Source organism: Kogia breviceps, chromosome 16 (genome assembly GCF_026419965.1).
Source record: "Kogia breviceps isolate mKogBre1 chromosome 16, mKogBre1 haplotype 1, whole genome shotgun sequence".
Lineage (NCBI taxonomy): Eukaryota > Metazoa > Chordata > Mammalia > Artiodactyla > Physeteridae > Kogia > Kogia breviceps.
In genome coordinates, this window is record NC_081325.1 from 25,124,579 (window position 1) to 25,146,504 (window position 21,926).

The 21,926-nt window shown below is 45.6% G+C and overlaps 1 protein-coding gene across 6 annotated transcripts in view; it reads right to left on the reverse strand.

Annotated features, from left to right (window-relative positions):
* The window catches only part of DGKH (diacylglycerol kinase eta), a 185,034-nt gene extending 174,094 nt beyond the window's left edge, over window positions 1–10,940 (reverse strand). For 4 of the 6 annotated variants that reach the window (XM_067016162.1, XM_067016160.1, XM_067016159.1 and 1 more), the window contains exons 1-2: window positions 4,477–4,820; window positions 3,581–3,805 (exon numbers count right to left, since the gene is read on the reverse strand). In XM_067016162.1, the coding sequence (XP_066872263.1) occupies window positions 3,581–3,772 (192 nt within the window). In that variant the 5' untranslated portion in view covers window positions 3,773–3,805; window positions 4,477–4,820. Of the gene's footprint in view, window positions 1–3,580; window positions 3,806–4,476; window positions 4,821–10,863 lie in introns of those variants that run through there. The other 2 variants (XM_067016163.1, XM_059041725.2) reach the window with 2 other exon arrangements.
* Between the last annotated feature and the right edge of the window lie 10,986 nt (window positions 10,941–21,926).

Sequence of the window (21,926 nt, forward strand, 5' to 3'; positions counted from 1 at the left end):
TTAATATATCCATCACCTCACAGCTAAGAGTGTGTGTGTGTGTGTGTGTGTGTGTGTGTGTGTGTGTGTGTGTGTGGTGGGAATACTTTGCTATTCTCTTAGCAAATTTCAAGTACATAATACAGTATTATTTACAGTCACTATGCTGTACATTAAATCCCCAGAACATATTATTCTTATAATTGAAAGTCTGTTCTTCTCCCCATTTTCCCCATGTCCCAGCCCTACTGTCTACCATTTTGACCTACTGACAGAGCAACTTCACTTAGCTCAACCTAATATAATGGAATACTTTGCCATCATTAGAAAGAATGAGGTAGTCGTAGTCAAGCATTAGAGAAATGATCTCCATGTTTCAAACAAACGAGATACAGAATGTGTAGAGAATGTTCTCATTAGTATTTTTTAAATACTACATATTTATACACACACACACATATATATATATATTCTTGTATGTGCATAGAAATTTTCAGGAAACACACCAAGAAAATGTCAACAATTGCCTCTGAGACAGAGACTATGTGGTCTAACGGAGGGAGATTACTTTTCACTGGATACCCTACCATCACCAAATATCCTCTCATACTGTCTGAATGTCTTACTATATGCACACATTACTTTTTCAATTAAGAAAAGTCTGGGGGCTTCCCTGGTGGCGCAGTGGTTGAGAGTCTGCCTGCCGATGCAGGGGACACAGGTTCGTGCCCCAGTCCAGGAAGAACCCACATGCCACGGAGCGGCGGGGCCCGTGAGCCATGGCCGCTGAGCCTGCGCGTCCGGAGCCTGTGCTCCGCAACGGGAGAGGCCACAACAGTGAGAGGCCTGCATACCACAAAAAAAAAAAAAAAAAAAAAAAAAAAGAAAAGAAAAGTCTGGATACTTTCCAAATGCCACAATTAACTTAAGGTTCTTCACTAACACTCAAATTATTTAAAACATTAACAGCATTCACAACAAGGAACACTTCACTTCAAATAAGGTAATTACTTAAGTTAGTGGCTGTTTTTCGCTCCAAACCTAAACTAGACACCAAACAGCTTTATGATCCTAAGGACCTTAAAAGGACACTAAAATAAGTACTGCATTTTAATAATAATACCCATATATATGTAGCATTATATATATGTATGTAATATATACACAGTCATTCATTTAATAAATACGACCTCTACGTGCAACTCACTCTGCTGTAGGCCCTTTGTATGTCTGTACATAAGTGCTTTCCAAAGAGAGAGCATATATGTGCAGACATATGTAAGCACATGGATATGCGCGTGTAAATACTTGTGCGTGTGCCACAAACACCACCCCAGGCTACTACATAACCAGGACAGAAGATACCATTAGTAATCACAACTTGTGAGACCTAGTGGTCCCTTGGTTTATCTTCGGGATACACAAGCTCCTGCTGTCTTAAATATGACTAAGCCTTGGGCTAGTCTCAGGGCCTCCTTCTCCTCCAGGCTCCCCAATCTTACACACCTGTGGAAGGGATCAAGAGTGTCTGTCCTTTTATAAAGATCTTTTCCCTTAACTCTCATCTGGATCATAACTGAAGACTGGAAACCAACAGTTAAATTTAGCAGTTCCCATTCTATGGATTCCACCCACTGCCCTGCCCTCATCCCTGAGAATCAGTACCTGTGATAAGAGATGTAACTGATGAAATCTGTAGCAGAGATGAACAGTCTGGATTGGGGGGTTGGGACAGGCAGGGAGGACAAGGCCCACCAGTTTCAGCCAGTTTAGGGCCTGATTTCATGTGTCCATATATGATAATGTTGATGAACTTGTATGCAGTTGTATAAGCTAGTTTAAAAGACAGAACTTCTGAAATTCAATACATCTTTAGAAATTTAAGTAACATTTCATTTAATGATCACTAATTCTCCCTAATCATGGCAAAACATTATGTGCTAAATATTTTTGTGAGAAAGTTAAATGGAAAACCAAGAATAAACATGCTTTCTGAATTTACTCTTAGTCTCGATATAGATGCTTTACCCCAAACCATAGATAACATCAAATTTAAAGAGTATAATCGTAGCTATCATCATGAATTCAGTAACCCTTCAAATTTTAGGGGTACTCCCAACAAAGTTGTTGTTTGACTTTACTCAATTCAAATTAGAGTTATCTCTAAATTTTCTTCCGAACTGTATAAATTAACTGGTCAATCTTGACATAAATATACATGGAATTTTTACCATTTCAGTTGAATGTATAAAAATACCATTTTTTTAAAACCTGCCATTTTGCCCATTATTAACACAGTTTTGTGAACTTTTTTTTTAACTAAGATTTCAAATGTTAAAGGTACTCTCTGTTAGGCAAGTCCCTATTTTGTTTAGCCTTAATCTTCTAAAAATACATTAAACTCCATATCCTTAATTTATCAAAATTATATTAAATTAAAAATGTCACTGTTAAAAGGAGGTTACACGATGCGCACTTAAAAATGAAGCATCTTTGACTCTTCCCTAAGTGCAGCTTGTTAACAGTTGTGTGTGTGCTTACACATATTTATTTTAGAAAATAAGGAGGCAGGTGCAAACATGAATCCACAGGCATATAATAAAAGTTCTATTTTCATATATGGGTCCATTAACCTTAGAAAACAAATTCTCATAAAAATAGGTATAGAATGAATTAACTTCTGCAAATTTATTCTTAAAGAGCACACAAATCCAATGATTTTATTGGTTCCCTTTTCAAATTCCTCGTTAAAGTTCCCCCGTGATAACTGACTCTCCGCGTGATGATTTCTACAGTATGATGAAAATTAGAGTGTATAAATAATCCTTCAGTCGTAAGCATTTGCTATATATACATATAAAATCAAATTAAAACTCTCAACTTTGAGCCCTCACAGGTCAACAGTACCTGCTACATAAAGAGTAGCACAGCATGCTAATCTCCATGTAACACAAAGCGGTTACTTTTCATCATTAAAAATAACCATGGGTGTGTCGATAAGATAAGAACACTGCACTTAGCGGGAACCTAGTGCTCGAGCGAGGTCTGTTGTTTGTGCCGCGAAGGGTGCGGTTAACCGCGAGCATGATTTACCAAAGAGCACAGGGACTGTCAGGTGTCACCTCACCATCCACCCTCTCAGAGTGGGCCAGGGAGAGGCAGGTTGCTGCCCACGGGAAGGGAAGGTGGCGAAGTTCACTGCAGCTCTGGCTGGTCAGCCTGCACTTCGCTCCCCGCGCAACGCACACACTCTACCGAACCGTTGCACGGCAGGTAAGACCAGAAATTAAACACTCCTTTTTAGATCCCTGACTGGGAACTCTAAACAGCGTTGCCGCTTTTTCCCACGCTCCCTGGTTCCCTTCTCCACCCGTGCCCACCCAGCTCCCCCGGAACCCACCCTGGAGGCCCCAGCGCGCCGGCCGGGAATCCCTTCCTGCGGCGCGCTGTCCGGCTCCCCCAGGCCCCGCCTCCGGGCCCAGGCCCCGCCCTCACCTCGGCTCCGCACATTCCCGGGATCGCCCTGCGCCCCAGGCGCCCACTCTCCTCTTCCCCGCCCAGCCGCCTCCCGTCTTCCACGCTCCCCTTGGGCCCGCCTCACCTTGGTCCGGATCTGCCCCGAGGTGGACACTTTGCGGATCAGTTTCTGGGGTCCCTCTTGCTCCGCTTCGCTGTCGGACGAATCCTCTCCGGGCCCGGCCGAGGCAGTGGCGGGGGTGACCGCGGCGCCGGCCGCGGCGGCCGCTCTTCCCGCGGCGCCCGGAGGGTGGTGCTGACCGCCGGCCCCCGCCATCCTCTCCGACTCCTGCGGGGACACAGCACCGCCCTGCGGGGGCGGCGGCGGTGATCAGTAGGTGCTCTCTGCTCGAGCCGGGCCCGGAGCCCCGCGCCCAGGCGCCGCCGCCATCTTCCCCTCCCCCAGCCGGCCCAACGGGGGAAGGGTCGCCGGGGACCAGACGCCTCCCGCGGCCGGGGCCCTCCAGGATCACACGCTCCGCTCCCGCCTGAGTGGCGACCGCGGTGGGGCGCAGGGTACACGGACCCAGGCCCGCTGGGACGCCAGCGCACCCAGCCTCGGGATGTTACAGGGTTCCTGACCCGGAATACAACCGGCGCGGGTAGAGAGGATGGAAGCGACAGAGGGATTGGAACAACCTCCCACTTCCCCTAGGGTCTGGGGTCTCCAGGACGGACGGGAGGGCGGAGGAGACGCGAAGCCTCCGCAGCCCATCCCCGCAGGCCCGGCAGTGGCGATGCTCCCTCCCTCGGTTCCCGGGCGGCAGGGGCAAGAACGGCCCCGGGAGTAGAAAGGGAACCTAGCTTCCTCCCGGCTCCCCTGGGTGCTCCCGCCACCTCCTGGACCCAGAATCTCTCCAGAGACACTTGGGCCTCGCCGCACAATTCCCGCGAGCACAAGTCCCCTCCGGCCCCGACATGGATGGGCGCTGCCCCCTTGTCTGCCTCCGGACCCCAGAGCCCTTCTCGGCTGACCCGTACCTCTCCCGCCTCCGCCTAGGGGTTCGGGTCCTTTCAGCTCTCCCGACCGTGGCCTCTAGTTTCTGGCCCACCCCCACTCCCATCCGGCGCACACGGAAGAGAAGAGCATTTTCCGGGAGGTTCCACTCGGCTCTGAGAACTTTTGGTTCAGAAAGAGCGATCCCTTTGGCTAACAGGAAACTGGCCAAGGCGTGGAGAGCGCACAGAGACGAGCAAGTACCCGCAGCCCGAGACGACAGAATGCAAAATAAATAAGCTGAGGCGCTAACCGAGACTGCCTGGAAGAAAACAATGCGCTGGAGCCGTGTGAACACCAGTGCCCGAGCACGAAAACACTGGAAGTCCTGGGAGAGCCACTCCCTAACCCGGACTAGAGCAGGAGGAAATAGGATCAACAGGCGGCAGGCACCGCTCACAGCTCGTCCCCCGCGAGCGGCTTGAGCGGACACTTGGGAATAGCAGCCTCGCGGTCTGTTGTGCACGCCCCGTGCCAAAGAACCCTTGTAGGTGTGGGAGGGCTTCCGGGATAAGAGACTAAAATGACAGGTTCCTCTTGTCGTCCACAGAGAATTCCAAACTGGCGTTAGCTATCTTTTTAAGTAGGGCAAAAAGTCCCTGCCAGACTATGCAGTCTCTTCACACTTCAGGAAAGCATTCAGTCTCTTTAGCGTGTTCGTGCCCTTCAGGATTCATTCGAATTTTTTCAACTGACATGACCTTTGAGGGTCCTCCAGACTAAGGGAGGGATGTTTTAGTTTGGGGTTTTTTGTTGTTGTTGTTTGTTTTTAGTTTCAGTCTTACTCTCAATAATTTGCTGTGACAGAACTAACAGTTCTAAGAGATTTTAAGAGCAATATGCAATCCTAATACTGCTGTCTATCCACACGGTAGATTAAATTGACTGCAATGTAAAATGTGCTGGTTAGTTTGAATGTGCAAAGACAGGAGGTTGCTGGCAGGTAATACTAATTGATAAAGGCTACTTCTCCGGCCTCAGCTGTCTTCTTTAGGAAGGGAAGGAGGTGGCAAAATAAACTTTAAGAACCCTTATGACTCTGTAAAAATGCAATTCTATATCTACAAAGAACGTACTGCTGAGAAGGGAATTCTTTAAGAGAAAAAACTAATCAAAATAATGGCCTTTATCCCAACCCAACTGTTTGGTCATTGACAAGTCCAATGGTCTGACAGTGTAAATAAGAGCGCCTAGTAAAGGGCCTTTTGAAAGAATAAACCTAGTTCAGACCTCTCTTTTAATGTAAAGAACCTGAGGCCCAAAGTCCCAAGCGACCCCAAAGTCAAAATCACGTGTCTTATTCTAATGTTCTATTCACCTTACCACATCATACAACAAAAGTTAGTTTGTCAATTATAATATGTTGCTGTTCACACTTTAGGCTTTAGAGTTTTATATAAGTAACATTTTCCAGAAGCCAGGCAAAGAGTGATTAAAGGAAAAGGCATTGTTTAATGTCCATGCCTATTCTGTGATCTTAAAAAGAAGACTGAATACACTTCTCCCTCTGATTCAAACACTGATCACTTAAAAATATTAAAATAGTTTCCCGTGCAAAAGCTGGGCAATTAATGCTTCAAAGTAAAGGTATTCATTACTTCATAAAAAATTAACCTCACAGTTATCCCTGCTCTTCAAAGACTCCTGTAAGAAGTTCTAAAATTTGGTTGTGACTTTGAAAGCACAGCCAGTCTTAGCTTGCTCATGCTGAATAAATGATCCCTGCTCTACAATTTCCCTAGCACATACTCAGAGTGAAATACTGTGTAAGCAAGTGAAGGAATGTTGCATTATTTCCCACAAAAGGCAGCTCGTGAAAAACCCTCTTTTCTTCAATCATCTCTTCTGAGGAACTGTTTCAAATAATCCCAGATTTAAAGTAGCTGACCCACTAGCAACTTCTCAGGTCTTAACTGTAAAATTTCCAGAATCAATATTTAAGCTGTATATTGTATACTTGCAATGCACTTCACTTGCCTTAAAAATATAATAGTAATGTCAAGAGCTCAATATTTGCAACCATTTTAATGTACCTCAAAATAGCAACTAAAACAAATTTCAAATATGTGGCATATTACATTATTTCATTAATTTACAAGATTTCCTTGAATTTTTCCTTACTTGGTGTTTTCAGATTTTCAAATAATTTCTTAGATGTGTCTTACATATTTATTATTACTTTGAAATCTTTGTTTGGAACACAACATATCACAAACACACTATCACAAACTTGGACATAAGCCACATAGACACTACATTCAAAAAGAAATGGAAATAGAAGCTACCACTAAATTAGGTTTAGGTTTCTATTTAATAGGGCTTTCTGCCCCATTTAAAAAAAAAACTATTATATTGAAGATGTATAAGTTAGAGCCAATTCTCATTCTGATACCAACTTTATGAATATTAACATTAATATCTATAGAGATATTTTGAATTACATTCTTATTGATCACTACTCATAACAAGAGGTTTAATATCCATTCGCAACTTTTAAATCTCGTATGTTCTATGGTTTTTACATTAAATATTATATCAAACATAGAGAAGTCTACATTTATATTCTGAAGAACCCAAGTACATAGGCACTTTAAAAAGAGTTAGGTTCAAGGACTCAAGTTTCTAATCAATGGGAACCATGCAAAGAACACTGCAGGTTGAACAGGTACAGACCTGCTTTCATTCAAACTTTAAAACTACTTCCGTAATACACTGTCTATTCCACGTTTAGAATTTAACATTCAAAACTTCATTAAAATCTCCTTAGTTGTTACCTCAACGAAAAAGATTTCAAAATTAATTGTGATATCAATTCCATGTACATATGCTCATCACTGTACCTAAGGCAAAAACCTTTGGCCATCTAGACTTAATACATAAATATACTTGTAAACTCTCAGTTATGTTTTGGCCCTTTTTCCTTTGAAACTCTTCCCTTCCAAATTTTTCAGTAGTTCTGAATAGTTTCATCAGAGCCAGCTAGATAAAAATCATTTGGAAATAAAAATAAATTTTAACAAGTAAAAGGTACTCTAGTATCCCTGCAGTTTAAGAACTACTTTGTAAATACTCCCACACTCTTCTAAGTTCTGGCTAGAATTCTAACTATCCATTTTCCCCCAGGGTATTATCTACAAGTAAGGGCTGCTTGGCTAAATATCTTCCTACCCACCTATTTCCACCACCAAAGTATTTTTTAATTAATTAGAAATTTAGGTAATGTCTCTGTTTCTACTGATTTCATTATATTCCAGACCTAGCATTAAACAAAATACACAGACACCTGAATGCTAACATTTATCTTCTTGTAGGCCCAGTGCCCTAGGTGGAGTAATGATAAGGCTAACAGTTTATTTAAATGCCCTCACTTAACTAAATAACTTCATTTCATCTCCATGTACAAAAAAGTCACGATGGCCAGCAGCTGCCTCTCAGCTCCAGACATGGGTGCATTTCAAGTTAGACTTGCCGTTCTCTTTATTATTCCTCAGCATCGATTCCTGATACTATGTTTACTCTTCTGTCAGAATAGTTCTATGTAGAATCACATCATTTTGGGGTCCAGCAAAAAAGGATAAGGAAAGTAAATCCTTAACACATATGTATGCTGGCATATACAGTAAGGGATAATGCAACAGGATCTGTGTGCTGTGAATACTGCCTGTTCAATATTGAATATTCCTTTTCATAAATGTAAATGGGTATACTCTTATGGTAAAGTATTAAACTTGCCTATATTTGAATTAAAAAAACAGATTTTAAACGACAGCAAAATGGAGTCCAGATCAAAGCAGATGTTCTTAACCCAAGGTCTTTGAGGGTCCACAGATTTGGTTTGGGGAACTCTGCAATTCCCTTGAAATGTTATTAAATTTTTATATGTATGTTGCATGTGTACATTTTGGGGAGAAAGAGAGTCCACAGCTTTGATTAGATTCTTAAAGGGATCATTGATCCAAGAAAAGTTCAAGAATCCCTGATTTTGATGAAATTTGTTTTGAAGGGAAAACTGTCCTTCAACATACTTAGATTAAGCTGATATTTCCCCACTTAAATCCACACGTCTGAAATAATTGACATTTAAATACTCTATTTCCCCTAATTTACCCCTTCTTTTTTCTTGTATACACCACTTTTCAGTAATTTGGCTAACTTTTCTAAGAAATTAAATGAGAATCCCCTTTATCAGTTCTTAGACTTTGTGTCAGACATAGCTGGCCACAGCGTTTCAAATAAAATCACTTTGTCAAAAGCATCATTTTATACCACACATGAGATCTCTGAAGATTTTTTTTTGGACTCTCTGAATGTAAACTATTAATATGTATGAAACAAGACATTCTGTCTACTCAGAATGAACACTCTGTGAGGATTTAAGAATTTGTGCCTGTGCTGTCAGCTCCAACAGTCCTGGAACATAGTAGGTGCTGTATAAAATGCCTGTTGAGTAAATTAAAAGACCTTCAGTGTTTAAAGAAAATAAACCTAATTATTTTAGCTGGACAAAGTGTCACAATTCATTCACATATTTCTGTTCGGGCTCTAGCTTCAAAGGCTAATAAATGAACATTTTCATTTTCGTCACTATAAGTAAAACAAAAATAAAAGTCTTCCTCTTTTTTCTAGCCACAAAGTAGTTGAGGCATCAGCATCCTAACGTAAAATACATATAACCGGATATTTTTCATTGTGATTGGTGTTGGCTTAAAGTATGCAAGTTCAAAAAGGACTTCACATAGGAGAGTTTGAAAGTTAAAAAGTTACAAAACCAGGTCACTGAATTTAGTTCTCAGTGATCTTTGATTTAAACTCCAAAACTGAATTGTATTTTTAGTTTCAAGAATAATTTAATCCCCAGGAATAACCACAATAGAAGAAATACAAGTAGATGGGCAACCTAACAACATGTTCAGATTTACAAAAGCAAAGACAGCTGCAGATACAGATGGATCAGAGTTGAAGGACACTCCCGAAAGGTCGGGAAACAGAAGGTAGAGAAACGTACTTGGGCAAAGGAGCTGGGAGTGTACATATTAGAAAAAAAAAAAAAAAAAGGATAACCAAGCCTAGCACCTGACCTAGTAGCTCTCAACAGGCAGGGGGCCAGCCTGAGCAGATAACGCGGAGTCCCTGGGAAAAGAGCATCCGAACATGTTGAACAAAATACTGATGAGGCCAGAAATTTCGGACGAGGCTTTTCAAATAGGTTCAAGAATTTCAACCAAGACGGGAGTAGCAAACATCGAGGCAGGACGTAGAGAGCCAAAATTCGATGCCAGGGAAAAGGCAGCCCACACAGGATTACAGAGCTCTGAGTGAGAAGGGGGTTTCGGGGTAGAATCACTGGAGAGATGTGAGGTGATTCTGACTGTCTGAGTTGGAAGAAAGAAGTTGGAGTTTGAGGGACTCAATCCGAAGCCCCCCGGGCTCCTGCTCCTTATACTCGCACACACAATGCACACGCACACGGTACTCTGGTCTCTAAAATTACCCGACCTCCGCGTTGTATGGGCAGCGAAAATCCTCGGCGAAATCGAGGTCAGCTTCCCGCTTCATCCCTGGCAAACCCCTTGACCCCTAGAAAAGCCCTGGGCTTTAGCGGCGAACACGAGGCGGAGGCGTGGTTCTGGGCTTCAAGCCGCGATCCGCCTAGCCTGCGCGTATCTCTAGGAACCTGCGCGCCCAGGTGACGGCCCAGGGCGCGGTCTCGGGAGGGAAGACCGGTTTCCTCCGAGCCATGCACGCGGACCCACAGAGTGGGTTTCTCTTTTCTCCCTCCCTACCCACCCGCCTCGCTCTAAAATAAAGTAAAAAGTTGAAAAGTCGATGAAGCACGGAAACGGTCCCCCGAGGGCCGTGGTCAGAGGATCGCCGGCGGCCCCTCGAGGAGAGTGTCGGCTGGCCGGACAAAGGCACTCCGGGAGGCGCGCGAGGAGGAGCCCGGGCGGCGGAGGAAGCGCTGTCCCGGCTGGGAAGCAGCTGGGGACCTCATCCCGGGCCATTTCCTGAACGGAACCCGGCCCGGGCGCGGGAAGGGGGGGGGGGGGGAGGAGAAGTGGGAGGGGGTGGGCGCGGGCGCTGTACCCACCGGTTCCTCCCAGGCCGGGCTGCGGGCGCCGGGCGCGGGGCGCACGTGCTGCGGCTCCATCGCGCCGGCCCGCGCCCGCCGGCCGCCCGAGCGCGCAGACCCGGGCCCCCGCCGCCGCCGCCGCCGCCGCCGGGGCCGCTGGATGCGCTTCCCTCGCCGCGGTCCTCACGGCCGCTGCCGCCGCCGCCCCGGCTCCCGCCCGGGGCCAGCCACCGGCCCTCCCGCCGTCTCCGGCTTCCGCCGCGCTGCACTCTCCCGCCCCCGCGCCGGTCCCTTCCTCCACCTCCACCTCTTCTTCCTCCTCCTCGGTCCAGCTCCGAGCGGTCCGCTCCCCGCCGCAGCCGCCGCCGCCGCCGCCACCACCGCCTCCCACGGCCGCAGAATCCGCCCCTCGCTCCTTCCTCCGCCCCCGGCTCCCTCCCCTTTTCCTCTCCGCTTCCCGCCCCTCCTCCCCGCCGCCCCCTCCTCCCGGCGGGCGGCCCGGGACGCACGTGACCCCCCTGTCAGGCCTTATAAGGCGCGGAACCGAAAGCGGCCGCCGGGTGGTCAGGGGCACGGGGCGGCAGTGGGGACAGGAGCGGCCTCCCCCGGGGACCGACGCCGAGCCGCAGCCGGGCGCGCGGGCAGCGGCGGGGAAAGCCCGGGCTGGGCCGGCCGATGCGCTGGCGACGGGAACGGCGGTGGCCGCGAGTCCCGGGAGACGCCTCCAGCGCCCCTCTCCCCGAGTCTCCCTCTCCCGGTGCCTGCAGCCAGCGCCCGCCTCCCTCCAGACGCTGGCGGCCCGCGCGGCAGGCACCTCCCCTCCTCTGGGAGCTGAGGCTTGAACGAAATCACGCTGGACAGTAACCGACTTCGACAGAGCGAGGGAGATAACTGCATTCCACAGCCGCTGTTGAACCAGTTGCGCTAGGGATGGTTTATTCTTTGTGACGTTAAAAGCACTGCAGATGGGTTAGCATCTGCAAGAGGGGTTAAGCTTGAGGGAGTACTTCTTTTATTCACTTTTAATGATTAACGGTTTCATGGAAAAAAATAAACCCGGCTAAGGAGTCGATCTGCCTTCCTATTCGAACACTACCTTCAAGTTAGAGGGGAAGGGACTGGCTTGCAGGGACTGCTCAATAAATGGCAAGTCACCTGGTCCCGCCCTTTGAAAAGAACGTTTCACACAGCGTTTCCGATCATCTTTTTGGCATCGAAGACGGTTTCCATCTATTTCCAATCCAAGAATGGCTTTTCACAGGTTATTCCGTCTCCTGGACTTTCAGGCTCCTTCTGTCAGCATCTTCCCAAGGCCCTTAATCATGTCAAATATATTCACACATTTTTAAAACAAACTGAAATTTTCAAAACACTTACTTGATCCAGTCTGTCTCCAGTCCCCACCTCCTCACAGCCAAGCTCTTCGGGAGATAAACGCCTTTTCTCAATATTCTCACATCCATTTCTTCATCTACCACTCATTCTTCGCTGCAAACCCACTTCTGTGCTCACTCTTCTTCCGAGGCGACCCTGACAAAGGTCACCTATGGTTTTCAAAATTCCCTAAACCGTTGGATTGTTTCCCCCCCCCCCCTCGACCCCCAATTCCCTTCTTATTTAACATATCTGCAGCATTTGTCACTGGGGACCAGAGCTTTTATCCTTGAAGCTATCCCTTCCATTGGCCACTGTGACACTTCAGTTTCCAGTTCTCTAACCATCTTGCTCAGCCCCTTTGCCGTCTCTGACATGTTGGAGTGCTTAAATACTCTGCCCTTGCTCTGTTTCTAATGCTGCCTGCTCTATCCAGACCCACCCATGACTTCAACTACCAACCATGTGCTAGTAACTCGTAAAGTGTCCATCCCTAACCCAGATCTCCAGTCTGTAAAGCCAATTTCTTATCAGAAATTTCTACCCAGACATCCCAGTGACCTTAAACTCAGCTTGACTAAAACAGGAGTTAACCTTCCCGCCAGTTGCCTGTTCTCTCTAGTCTCGTTCTAGTAAATGTCTCCACAATCCACCTAGTCAACCAAAGGAGAAATCTGAAAATTGTCCCAGGCTCTCCTTCTCTCCCCCATTGCCCCTCCGTGGACCAGACATTCCTGCCCGTCACCTTGTCTCCGTTTCACTGCTCTTGCCTGGTTTCAGGTCCTTTCTTTCAAGCCACTGAAACATTGCATTCCTTTCCTCATTAGTTTCACAGCCCCTAAGCTGGTTACACCTCCACCTCTGCCATCTCTCACCTTGTGGCTAAAATAAGCTTTCTAAAATGCAAAATCAAGCGAGTGATTCCCTGGATAAGCACTTCAAATGGCTTCATCTTGTAGGATGAAGTCCCAATACCTTAGCCAGCATCTATTTCTCCAGTCTCATCAAACACTCTGAGTTCCTCGAATGCAGTTCCCTATCAGGCCACTTATTTTTATACTGTACCCTCTCATGGAATACCCTTCCTCTTACTCAGCCTGTCCAAACACCGATCGTCTTTCCAGAATCAACCTAAGAGTCACCTTTTTAATGAAATCTTTTTTTACTCTGCTGGCCACTCTCTCTAGACAAAATGCACACCCCTCCCTCCATAACGCTGTAGAATACTTGATTACACTCATTTTTTTTTAACATATTATCTCTCTGATGACAGGTGATATGAGTGACTCCATCTTCCTAGTTCTCAGTACAGTTTCTGATGCATGGGAAGTGCTCAGTAAATGTCGAATGAGTGAATTATATGATCGAATTTGACTTACTATATTTTTATGGCTGTAGAGAATGTTCCCCATACATTAACTCCCGACTCTGCAAATAATGTTATTATCATCTTTTATAGAGCTAGAAACTGAAACTAGAAAAGAATAAAGCAATTTGCCCAGGGTTCCACTGTATAAATTTCAAAGTCAGGACTATAACCTAGTTTGCCTAGTTAAGTTCATTAGGTGTTTATCTGTCCATTGTTTTTCCACCTTAAATTCTATTTTGTATGATACAATTATCTTTCTTTTTGTTAGTGGTTGCCTAGTATACATCTTTCCATCTCTTCATTTTCAACCATTCTGAGTCATTATTTTTAAATGTTTTTGTAAATAACAGTTGAATTTTGGTATTATTTACTCCTTCTGAGAGTCTGCCTTCTAGTAGTCTATGTTAACCAGTTTTCATTTACTATGCATATTAATTAGGGTAAAATGCTCCTTCCTCCCTGCCATCCCTCAAACACAATATTTATATCTCTCTCATAAAACACTCTTGGGATAAGCGGTCCAGGGAGCTGGGTGGCTCCTTTGCCCCATATTGCTATTCCATCCTCTAGGGTGTTGCCTTTATCTACATGGTAGAAGCAGCTTAGGGAATTCCAGCTTGAGGAAGAAAAAAGCACGGAACCCAAACCCAAAGGCCTAGACCCAGAGGTAACACACTTCTCATCTGCTCGTATCCCATCAGCCAGAACTTAGTTACATGGCCACACCTAGCAGCAAAGCAGCAGGAAAATGAGGCCACTAGCAGGGTAGCCGTGTCCCAGCCACAACTCTATAACCATGAAAGAAAGGGAACAGAGTTTTGGTGAAAACTAGCATGCTCTGTCACATTATGATCATCATCTTTGAATTTATTACCATCGTCCCATTTCGTATTTATTTAACTTTCTTCCTCTTTGCTTCTTTTTTTTCTCCTTTCTCATCTCCTGTTCTAGTCATTGAATTTTCTTAATATATTCCCTTTTTCTAAACACTTCTACTGATTTGGAACTTATACCTATTCTATTTCAGTTCTTTAGTGGTTACCCTTAAAACTAACCTACAGATGTAACACCTAAGATTAGTCAATATCTTCATCCCCTTTCTTTAAAGATAATTTTAAACAAATAAACAAAAATAACTAAAACACTTTAACTCTCAAGTTCCTCTCTTGTAAACTATCTATTGCCATCTTGTATTTTTTAATTCCCCCTGATGTTTATACAGTGGTTTTCTCGGAGCAGGTTAGGAGTGTTTTCTTTTGGAAAACTATGCAAGGAAGAAATAAAGGCAGGTAGAATGAGATTTGGCCCTTTGCCATTTGAGGTATACTAACATTGAGTGTACGGCGCATGGGATTTGCTATTCAAGAGAACTGTGCCCAAATTCCTGCTCTTCTACTGATTAACCTTGAGACCTTGGGCAAGTTGTTTCCTCATTGTAAAACGAGCCTAACAAAACCAATTTCTCAGTATTGTTTGAGGACTAAATTAAATACTGTACTAAAAATGTCTGACGGGTTTCCCTGGTGGCTCAGTGGTTGAGAGTCCGCCTGCCGATGCAGGGGACACGGGTTCGTGCCCCGGTCCGGGAAGATCCCACGTGCCGCGGAGCGGCTGGGCCCGTGAGCCATGGCCGCTGAGCCTGCGCGTCCGGAGCCTGTGCTCCGCAGCGGGAGAGGCCACAACAGTGAGAGGCCCGCATGCCGAGAAAAAAAGAAAAAATCTGGCATAAAATAGGTGCTCCTTACAAGCATAAAGAGCTCCAGCTGAAAAGGAAAAGAAGTGCAAGGAATATAACTTTTATGTCACATAAATTAGACGGGGAACATTCCCTCAGTGAGGGAAGTCATATACTCTGCAATTAGCAGCTCCTGGAATTAGAAAACCATAGATTTTACCAAAGTTTACACGTAACAGATTTTTTTTTTTTTTTTTTGCTTTTTGCTTTTTTAAAATATCTTTATTGGCGTATAATTGCTTTACCATGGTGTGTTAGTTTCTGCTTTACAACAAAGTGAATCAGTTACACATATGCCTATGTTCCCATATCTCTTCCCTCTTGCGTCTCCCTCCCTCCCACCCTCCCTATCCCACCCCTCTAGGTGGTCACAGAGCACCGAGCTGATCTCCCTGTGCTATGCGGCTCCTGGCTCCTTCCCACTAGCTATCTATTTTACGTTTGGTGGTGTATATACGTCCATGCCACTCTCTCACTTCGCCACAGCTTACCCTTCCACCTCCCCATATCCTCAAGGCCATGCTCTAGTAGGTCTGTGTTTTATTCCCGTCCTACCGTAACAGATTTTTAAAGCTCCCTTTTAAGTAAATGACACTTTGGTTTTAATCATCAGCACAGCCACATGGGGTAATTCTTGGCATCCTCAGTTTGCAGATGAGGAGACTACATTTCAGGGATTAAGCAATTTGCCTGAGGTCACAGAACTTGTAAGAAACAGAGCCAGCATGTCGAGTTCTTAGCATGTAGGAGTCCCATCAAAGATGTAGAGGAAGAATCAGGAATAGTGGTACAAAGGCAGGAGCAGTCAGGAGAGTGGACTACATACTCCTCAAGAACTTCGTTGGGGGGCGGCGTTTGGTGTTGGTTTTGTAGTCTAGGGAAGCAATCATGTTTCTGGACAAGTGGGAAGGAGCTAGTGGACAGAAAAATGACCAAATGCCAAAGAGAGAGGGACTGATTCCCGGGAGAAAGTCTGATGCCCAGGTTGAGGAACAAGGCTTATAGAACTCTTATTTCTTCAGAGCTGATAATAGAAGCATTAAGGAAGAGAAACGCACCATAAATGTTAACTGTTGTTATGACCTAGACTGGAATCTAGCTGTCAAGTGTGTTTTCTTTCCCGTTGCCCCAGGATACGGCAGCTGCCCTCAGTACAAAGGTCTGATACAGACCGGGTCCAGTCTGTCCCTCCCTTTCCCCAGCCTCCAGCCCACGACACCCCTTTACTAGACATGTTCCTTGATTGGCTTTCCTTCAACTCTGCTTCCTGCACCACCGCCTGCCCACCCACCCACCCAGGGTCCTGGCCAGTCTTCCTCAGGTATCCCTACCCTAGCCTTTTTAGCCCCGGGGAAGGACCTGAGGAAATACAAGCAGATGATAGGACAGGACCTCGGAAGCTTTGCCTGCCCCAGCTGGTGGGTAGCAGCTGTCACTGAACCCAGAACGAAGCGGGTGTCCTTCTGTCTGCCCAGTCCTGCCTCTCCCACTTATGCAGCCCTGCCGCTGTGGACACCCAGTGAGGCTGGCGGCAGGCAGGGGATCACAAGGGTGGAGGCTGAAGAGGTGGGGGAAGGATAGAAACTGGGGGGCTGGAAGAGTGGGGCTATTTGCATTTCACCTTCATGGAAGGCGGGGGTGGGCACTGCAGCACCCAGAGAAAATATCATAGGGCCGCTAACTTGAACGTGAGAATCACTTAATGATACCTCTGCTTTATGTGTCAGCTGGAAAGTGTCTCAGAACCTTACATTTTAATTTCTTTACTGATAAGAATTCATTGAACACTGACTTTGTGCAAATCATTAACGTTGGCTTGTCCAGAAATGATGTTAAACAGTTCCCATTAGCTAAGTGTCTCTGGTCGTGAGGTATGGAACTTTTAGAACTTTACAAATGGTTACACTGAAGTTATTTATTTAATGTATTATTTGTTATTGTAATATTTTGGAATGTGTTAAAGGAAAATATTTTTAAAATTTATTACTTACCAAATCATAGGTATTCAGTTTATTCATTCTATAAATATGTACTGAGCACTTACTATACCTGAGGCGTCGTATCAGGAAGATGGCTGGACCCTCACCACAGAGAGTGATAAGTGCCATGATACATGATAAGTTACCAGAGCACATAGAAGGGATGCCTAAACCAATCTCGGATAGTTGAGGGAGGCTTCCTGGAGGAAGTGACATCTAAAGTGAGACCTAACTCTCATTCATTAGCTGGACCAAGTCGGGTATGGAGGGGTGGCGGGGAAGGAAAGAAGGCAGAGGGAAAGAATGGATTCTAAGAGCTCAGAGGCAAAGGAGGGCTCTGCTGGTTCTTTCATGTTCCGAAAAGAATTTTCACATGAGTGTTAACCACAGTATGAGGTGGAGAAGTAGAGCTGTGGCTGAAGAAACGAACAGATGATGGATCACGAAGAGCTTAATACAGCAGCAAAGGCTTTCACATCTTTAACATAACGATAAGAGCAAGCAGTGAGCACGTCATCTGATTGATTAATTAATCCCTTGAACTCCTAGAAGGCAAGTTAGGTTTGATTATAACAACTTATTACCTTCCATCTTTAATACCCTGATATTATGTCTTCAAGACTAGAGAGCACAGGTACCATTTTTTAAAAAATTTATTTATTTTTGGCTGCATCGGGTCTTCATTGCTGCACGCGAGCTTTCTCTAGTTGTGGTGAGCAGGGGCTACTCTCCATTGTGGTGCACGGGCTTCATGAGCTTCTCATTGCGGTGGCTTCTCTTGTTGCAGGGCACGGGCTCTAAGCACATGGGCTTCAGTAGTTGTGGCTCATGGGCTCTAGAGTGCAGGCTCAGTAGTTGTGGCGCACGGGCTTCGTTGCTCCGTGGCATGTGGCATCTTCCCAGCCCAGGGCTCGAACCCGTGTCCCCTGCATTCAGGGCAGGCGGATCCTTAACAACTGCACCACCAGGGAAGCCCACGGGAAGCCCACAGGTACCATTTTTAAAGATCTCTTTTCTAATAGTTTTTTTTAACGAGGCTAAAGGAGTAATGGAATCATAGGAGTGAAGATTGAAGCGGGGAGGGAGGTATTTTGAACGAGCTTGGAAATCCTCTGACTAACCAGTCTGGCATCTTGAAAGATCTGGAAATTAACAGTTTCCTCCAGGGTGGAGTAAGAATACAAGCTGAAGCAGGCTTTACCCTTTGGGGAGGGGGTGGGAGACAAGGTTGGAAGCTTATTTCAAACACAAGTTCTTATGTAGTTTTTAAAGCACTGCTTTGAATAAGGAAATCAAAGCGAATAAACAATTGCAGGTTCACCTGGCGTTTTATTAGGATACGATATTCTTGCCTCACGGTCTAAAAAACACCCTATCTATGATTAGACATCAGATCAGTGTACCTACAGAGTGAACTTTCCTAAAGAGAAGTTTCCTGTTGGAATCAGTCAGCGACTAGGCCACAGAATTAGTCATGTTGTTTAATTTGTTGAAACGTAACTTTAACAAGATTAAAGGCTTTCCAAAAAGCTGGGACTGAAGGTAAAGGGTCATTAGCTGTGAAGAACTATGTGCCTCAAAATGAAGTGGTGATTTATGAAATTAATATTCTAACCGTTTCTTCTCGGTTGTAAAGGTAACTGTTAGCGTTCTCAGCGAATTGCGAGAGAGAAGCAGATAGCTTGTGACAGAAGCCTAGGGCCTACCGAGGCCAGCTCTCCTCAAGGCTTCTTCAGAGATAAAGAAAATGCAGAAGGGCACAGCGTGCCTCCGAATTGCTATGAGGTTTTGTCCCAAACTGTGATGCAGTCCCTCGCTGAGCCAGGGTAGGCCGAGGCAGGCCTACAGTTGAGAACCAAAGCAGGCCTCTTTGCCCTTTCTTCCTTGAAAAACAAACTGGCTTTTCCTTGCCTTCTTTTCTTACTACTCTAATGGTGAGGAAAGAGCAGTCCAAAAGAAAAAAAAAAAATATATATATATATATATATATATATATATATAGTCACCCCCTCCACTTCCCCTGTCCCCAACCTCTCCTTAACTCCTGTACGATCCAGCTCTGCCCTTCCCCACCACAGAAGCCAGTCTTGTCAATCTCTCCAGCATTCTCCACGTTGCCAAACCCAGTGGACCCTTTTCAGTCCTCACCTAACTTAGCCTTTCAACAATACTTGACTTTTACATAGTTGACCACTCCCTGCTTTTGGACTTCTGTCCTCCTCTTGACGTCCATGTTTACAAAGAACCAGAAAATGACACTCGTTTAGTTTTCTTCCCTCCTCATCTGCCACTTCTTCTCAGTCTCCTTTGCTGGCTCCTCCTCCTCTGCTCATCCCCTGAAGGCTGACATGTCCCAGAGCTCAATTCCAGGGCCATTTCTCTTCTCTACGTACACCTTCTTCCCAGGGGCTCTCATTCAGCCTCACGGATTTACCTTCCAATTACATGCTGATGGCAGCTACGTTTCTATCTCCAACCCTGACTGTTCCCCAAACTCCATTCTCATATATCCACCTACACTCTTGACATATATCTAATAGGCATATTAAACTTAACATAACCCAAGCAGACTTCGCCTTGTAACCTGTTTCTCTCTCTCCATTTCCCCACACCAATAAAAGGTACCAATATTCACACGGTAGCTCAAGTGAAAGACCTACAACAAATCCTCTTTTACCCTCAACCCCCATATCCAATCCATCACACATGCGGACAACTTTATCCCAAGAATGAATCTATCCATTTCTAGCTCTCTCTACTTTGACCCTAGTGCAAGTCGCCATGATTACTTACTGGGCTATTGCACCAGTGTCCTTATTGGTCTCCACCATTGCCCCTCTTACTCAGTCCATGTTCAACATGGCAGAAAGAATGACTTTTTTTAAAGCATAAAATCATGTCAGTTATCTGCTTGGTATTTACTAATGGCCTCAAGTACCACGCTGAACATATCCAAAATTCTTGCTAACATGCTAAAATTTTCAGGGTGCTTTAAATCTGTCCCCTGCCTACTTCTCTGACCTCATGCCATGCCACTCTCCCTCTATTTGCTATACTCCAACCACATTGTTCTTTGTGTTTCCCAAACATGTCAAGCATCTTCCTGCCTTGGAGACTCTGCACAAGCTGTTCCTTTTGTCTGTGATGCTCCTTCTCTAGTCTTCACGGGGTTGCTCCTTTTCATTCAGTGTTATCTCCCCTAAAAAGCTGTCCCTGCCTCTCAAACCAGAGTAGTGTCTCAGACTCTCTCAGTTACTTCACCCTCTTTTATATTCTCCACAGCACTTATCACAGCCTAATACTATCTTGTCTTTTTACTCTTTCATTTGTTTACTAACTGCCTCCCTTCTAGGATGTTTAAGCATCACGTAAGGACAGATCTGATCTCTTTCACTGCTTTATTCTCAGTACTTTTGTGCCTGACACATAGTAGATGCTCAATAAATTAGTGTTGGATGAATATTTTGTCTCAAGGTCTAAAAGCTGACATTTATAGGACACCTGCTAGGAGTCAGAGACTGTTAAAAAAATGTTACACATATGTCTTCATTTCAACCCCAAAGCACCACTGGAGCCAGGTACCATGATTTCTGCACTTTACAGGTGAGGAGAAGGTAGACGCGAGAGGTAGGAAGGAGAAGCTGGGATTTCACCCAAGCAGCCTAGCTCCAAAGTCTATGCTCTTCAATATTGAATGATACTGCTTGGCTTAGGTCGCCCACTGAGGCCTTCCTAGGTTGGGGAGGGACCCGCCGGCCTATTAGTCCTAACAGCCCTGAGAAAAAGAGGACCCTAAGAGAAAGCAGGAAAAGCTGAACACTGTGTTAAGAGAGAAAGTCATTCTGATCATAGATCTTTGTGGCTAGTGTTGTCATAGTGGGATGCTCCAGCCACCCCGTGTATGTGAGTGTGTGTGAGTCTATGTGTCCACTCCCACCACACCCCACCCCCAGGGCAGAGAGGGGAAGGAGAACGAGGGCCAGCATTCCCCTGATTTGGGTCAGTCAGAGCGGAGGAGATCAGTACAGCCACGAAGAGCCCTTCCTATACCTCCAAGAGGCTGCTGTCTACCTGTGCCTTTGCCCATGAGTTATCCCCCTAGGACCCCGGACCCATGAGAAGAGGACTCAGCTGCTTGAGATCCACGTATGAGTTTGCTATGTCTCTCTGGCCATAGGGCTCAGAGGGCACCTTTCACCCTTCCCAGGACCTGAGACCCCTCTTCAGCAGGGATTCTAGTTTCATCTCTCATCTTCCCCCTGCCTCTGTAAATCACATTGAGTCCAGTCACCAGTCGTGAACACAGAACAGTTAAATCTTGCAAAGCAGTCAAACCCAGGTCCACACTCTTTCCCCCTTTCACCACGCCAGCCTGACCACTAACATCTCAAGCCACCACCTCTCTGGATCCTTTTCTCCTTCAGCTAAGTCTAGTCTAAAGCTAAGACTGTTTCCTGGGAGACAGTCCTCTGTGCATTTGTAACACCCTCTGCTGCCCTGCCAGCCCACAAAAGACGTCCCACTGTTTCTGTACCAATCGGACCCCCCTTAGCCCAGCCTATCAAATACTTTTTTTCAGCAAGGCCAACGTTTAGATTTTTGATGGTCTAATTTATTCTTGCCTCTGTCCAAGAAGAAGTTACTTTTGCTATGTGGCAAGTCTGCCCATTCCTTTGTATTTGATCACTGATGGATTTCACCACTCTGGGACCCTGAAATCCTTAGCCACAATCTAAGGCTTATCTAAGATCCACAGGGACTTCCTTTGGTCCTGCTGTCAAACCACAAAGATCGCCAAGCCAGGCTTTGTTGCTCATTTCTTTGACTATCTCCCCACATAATTACAGAGAACAGAGATCTGTAACTAGAACTAACCTGTGAGCTTGCAGTAGCAAGTTCAGAGAGAC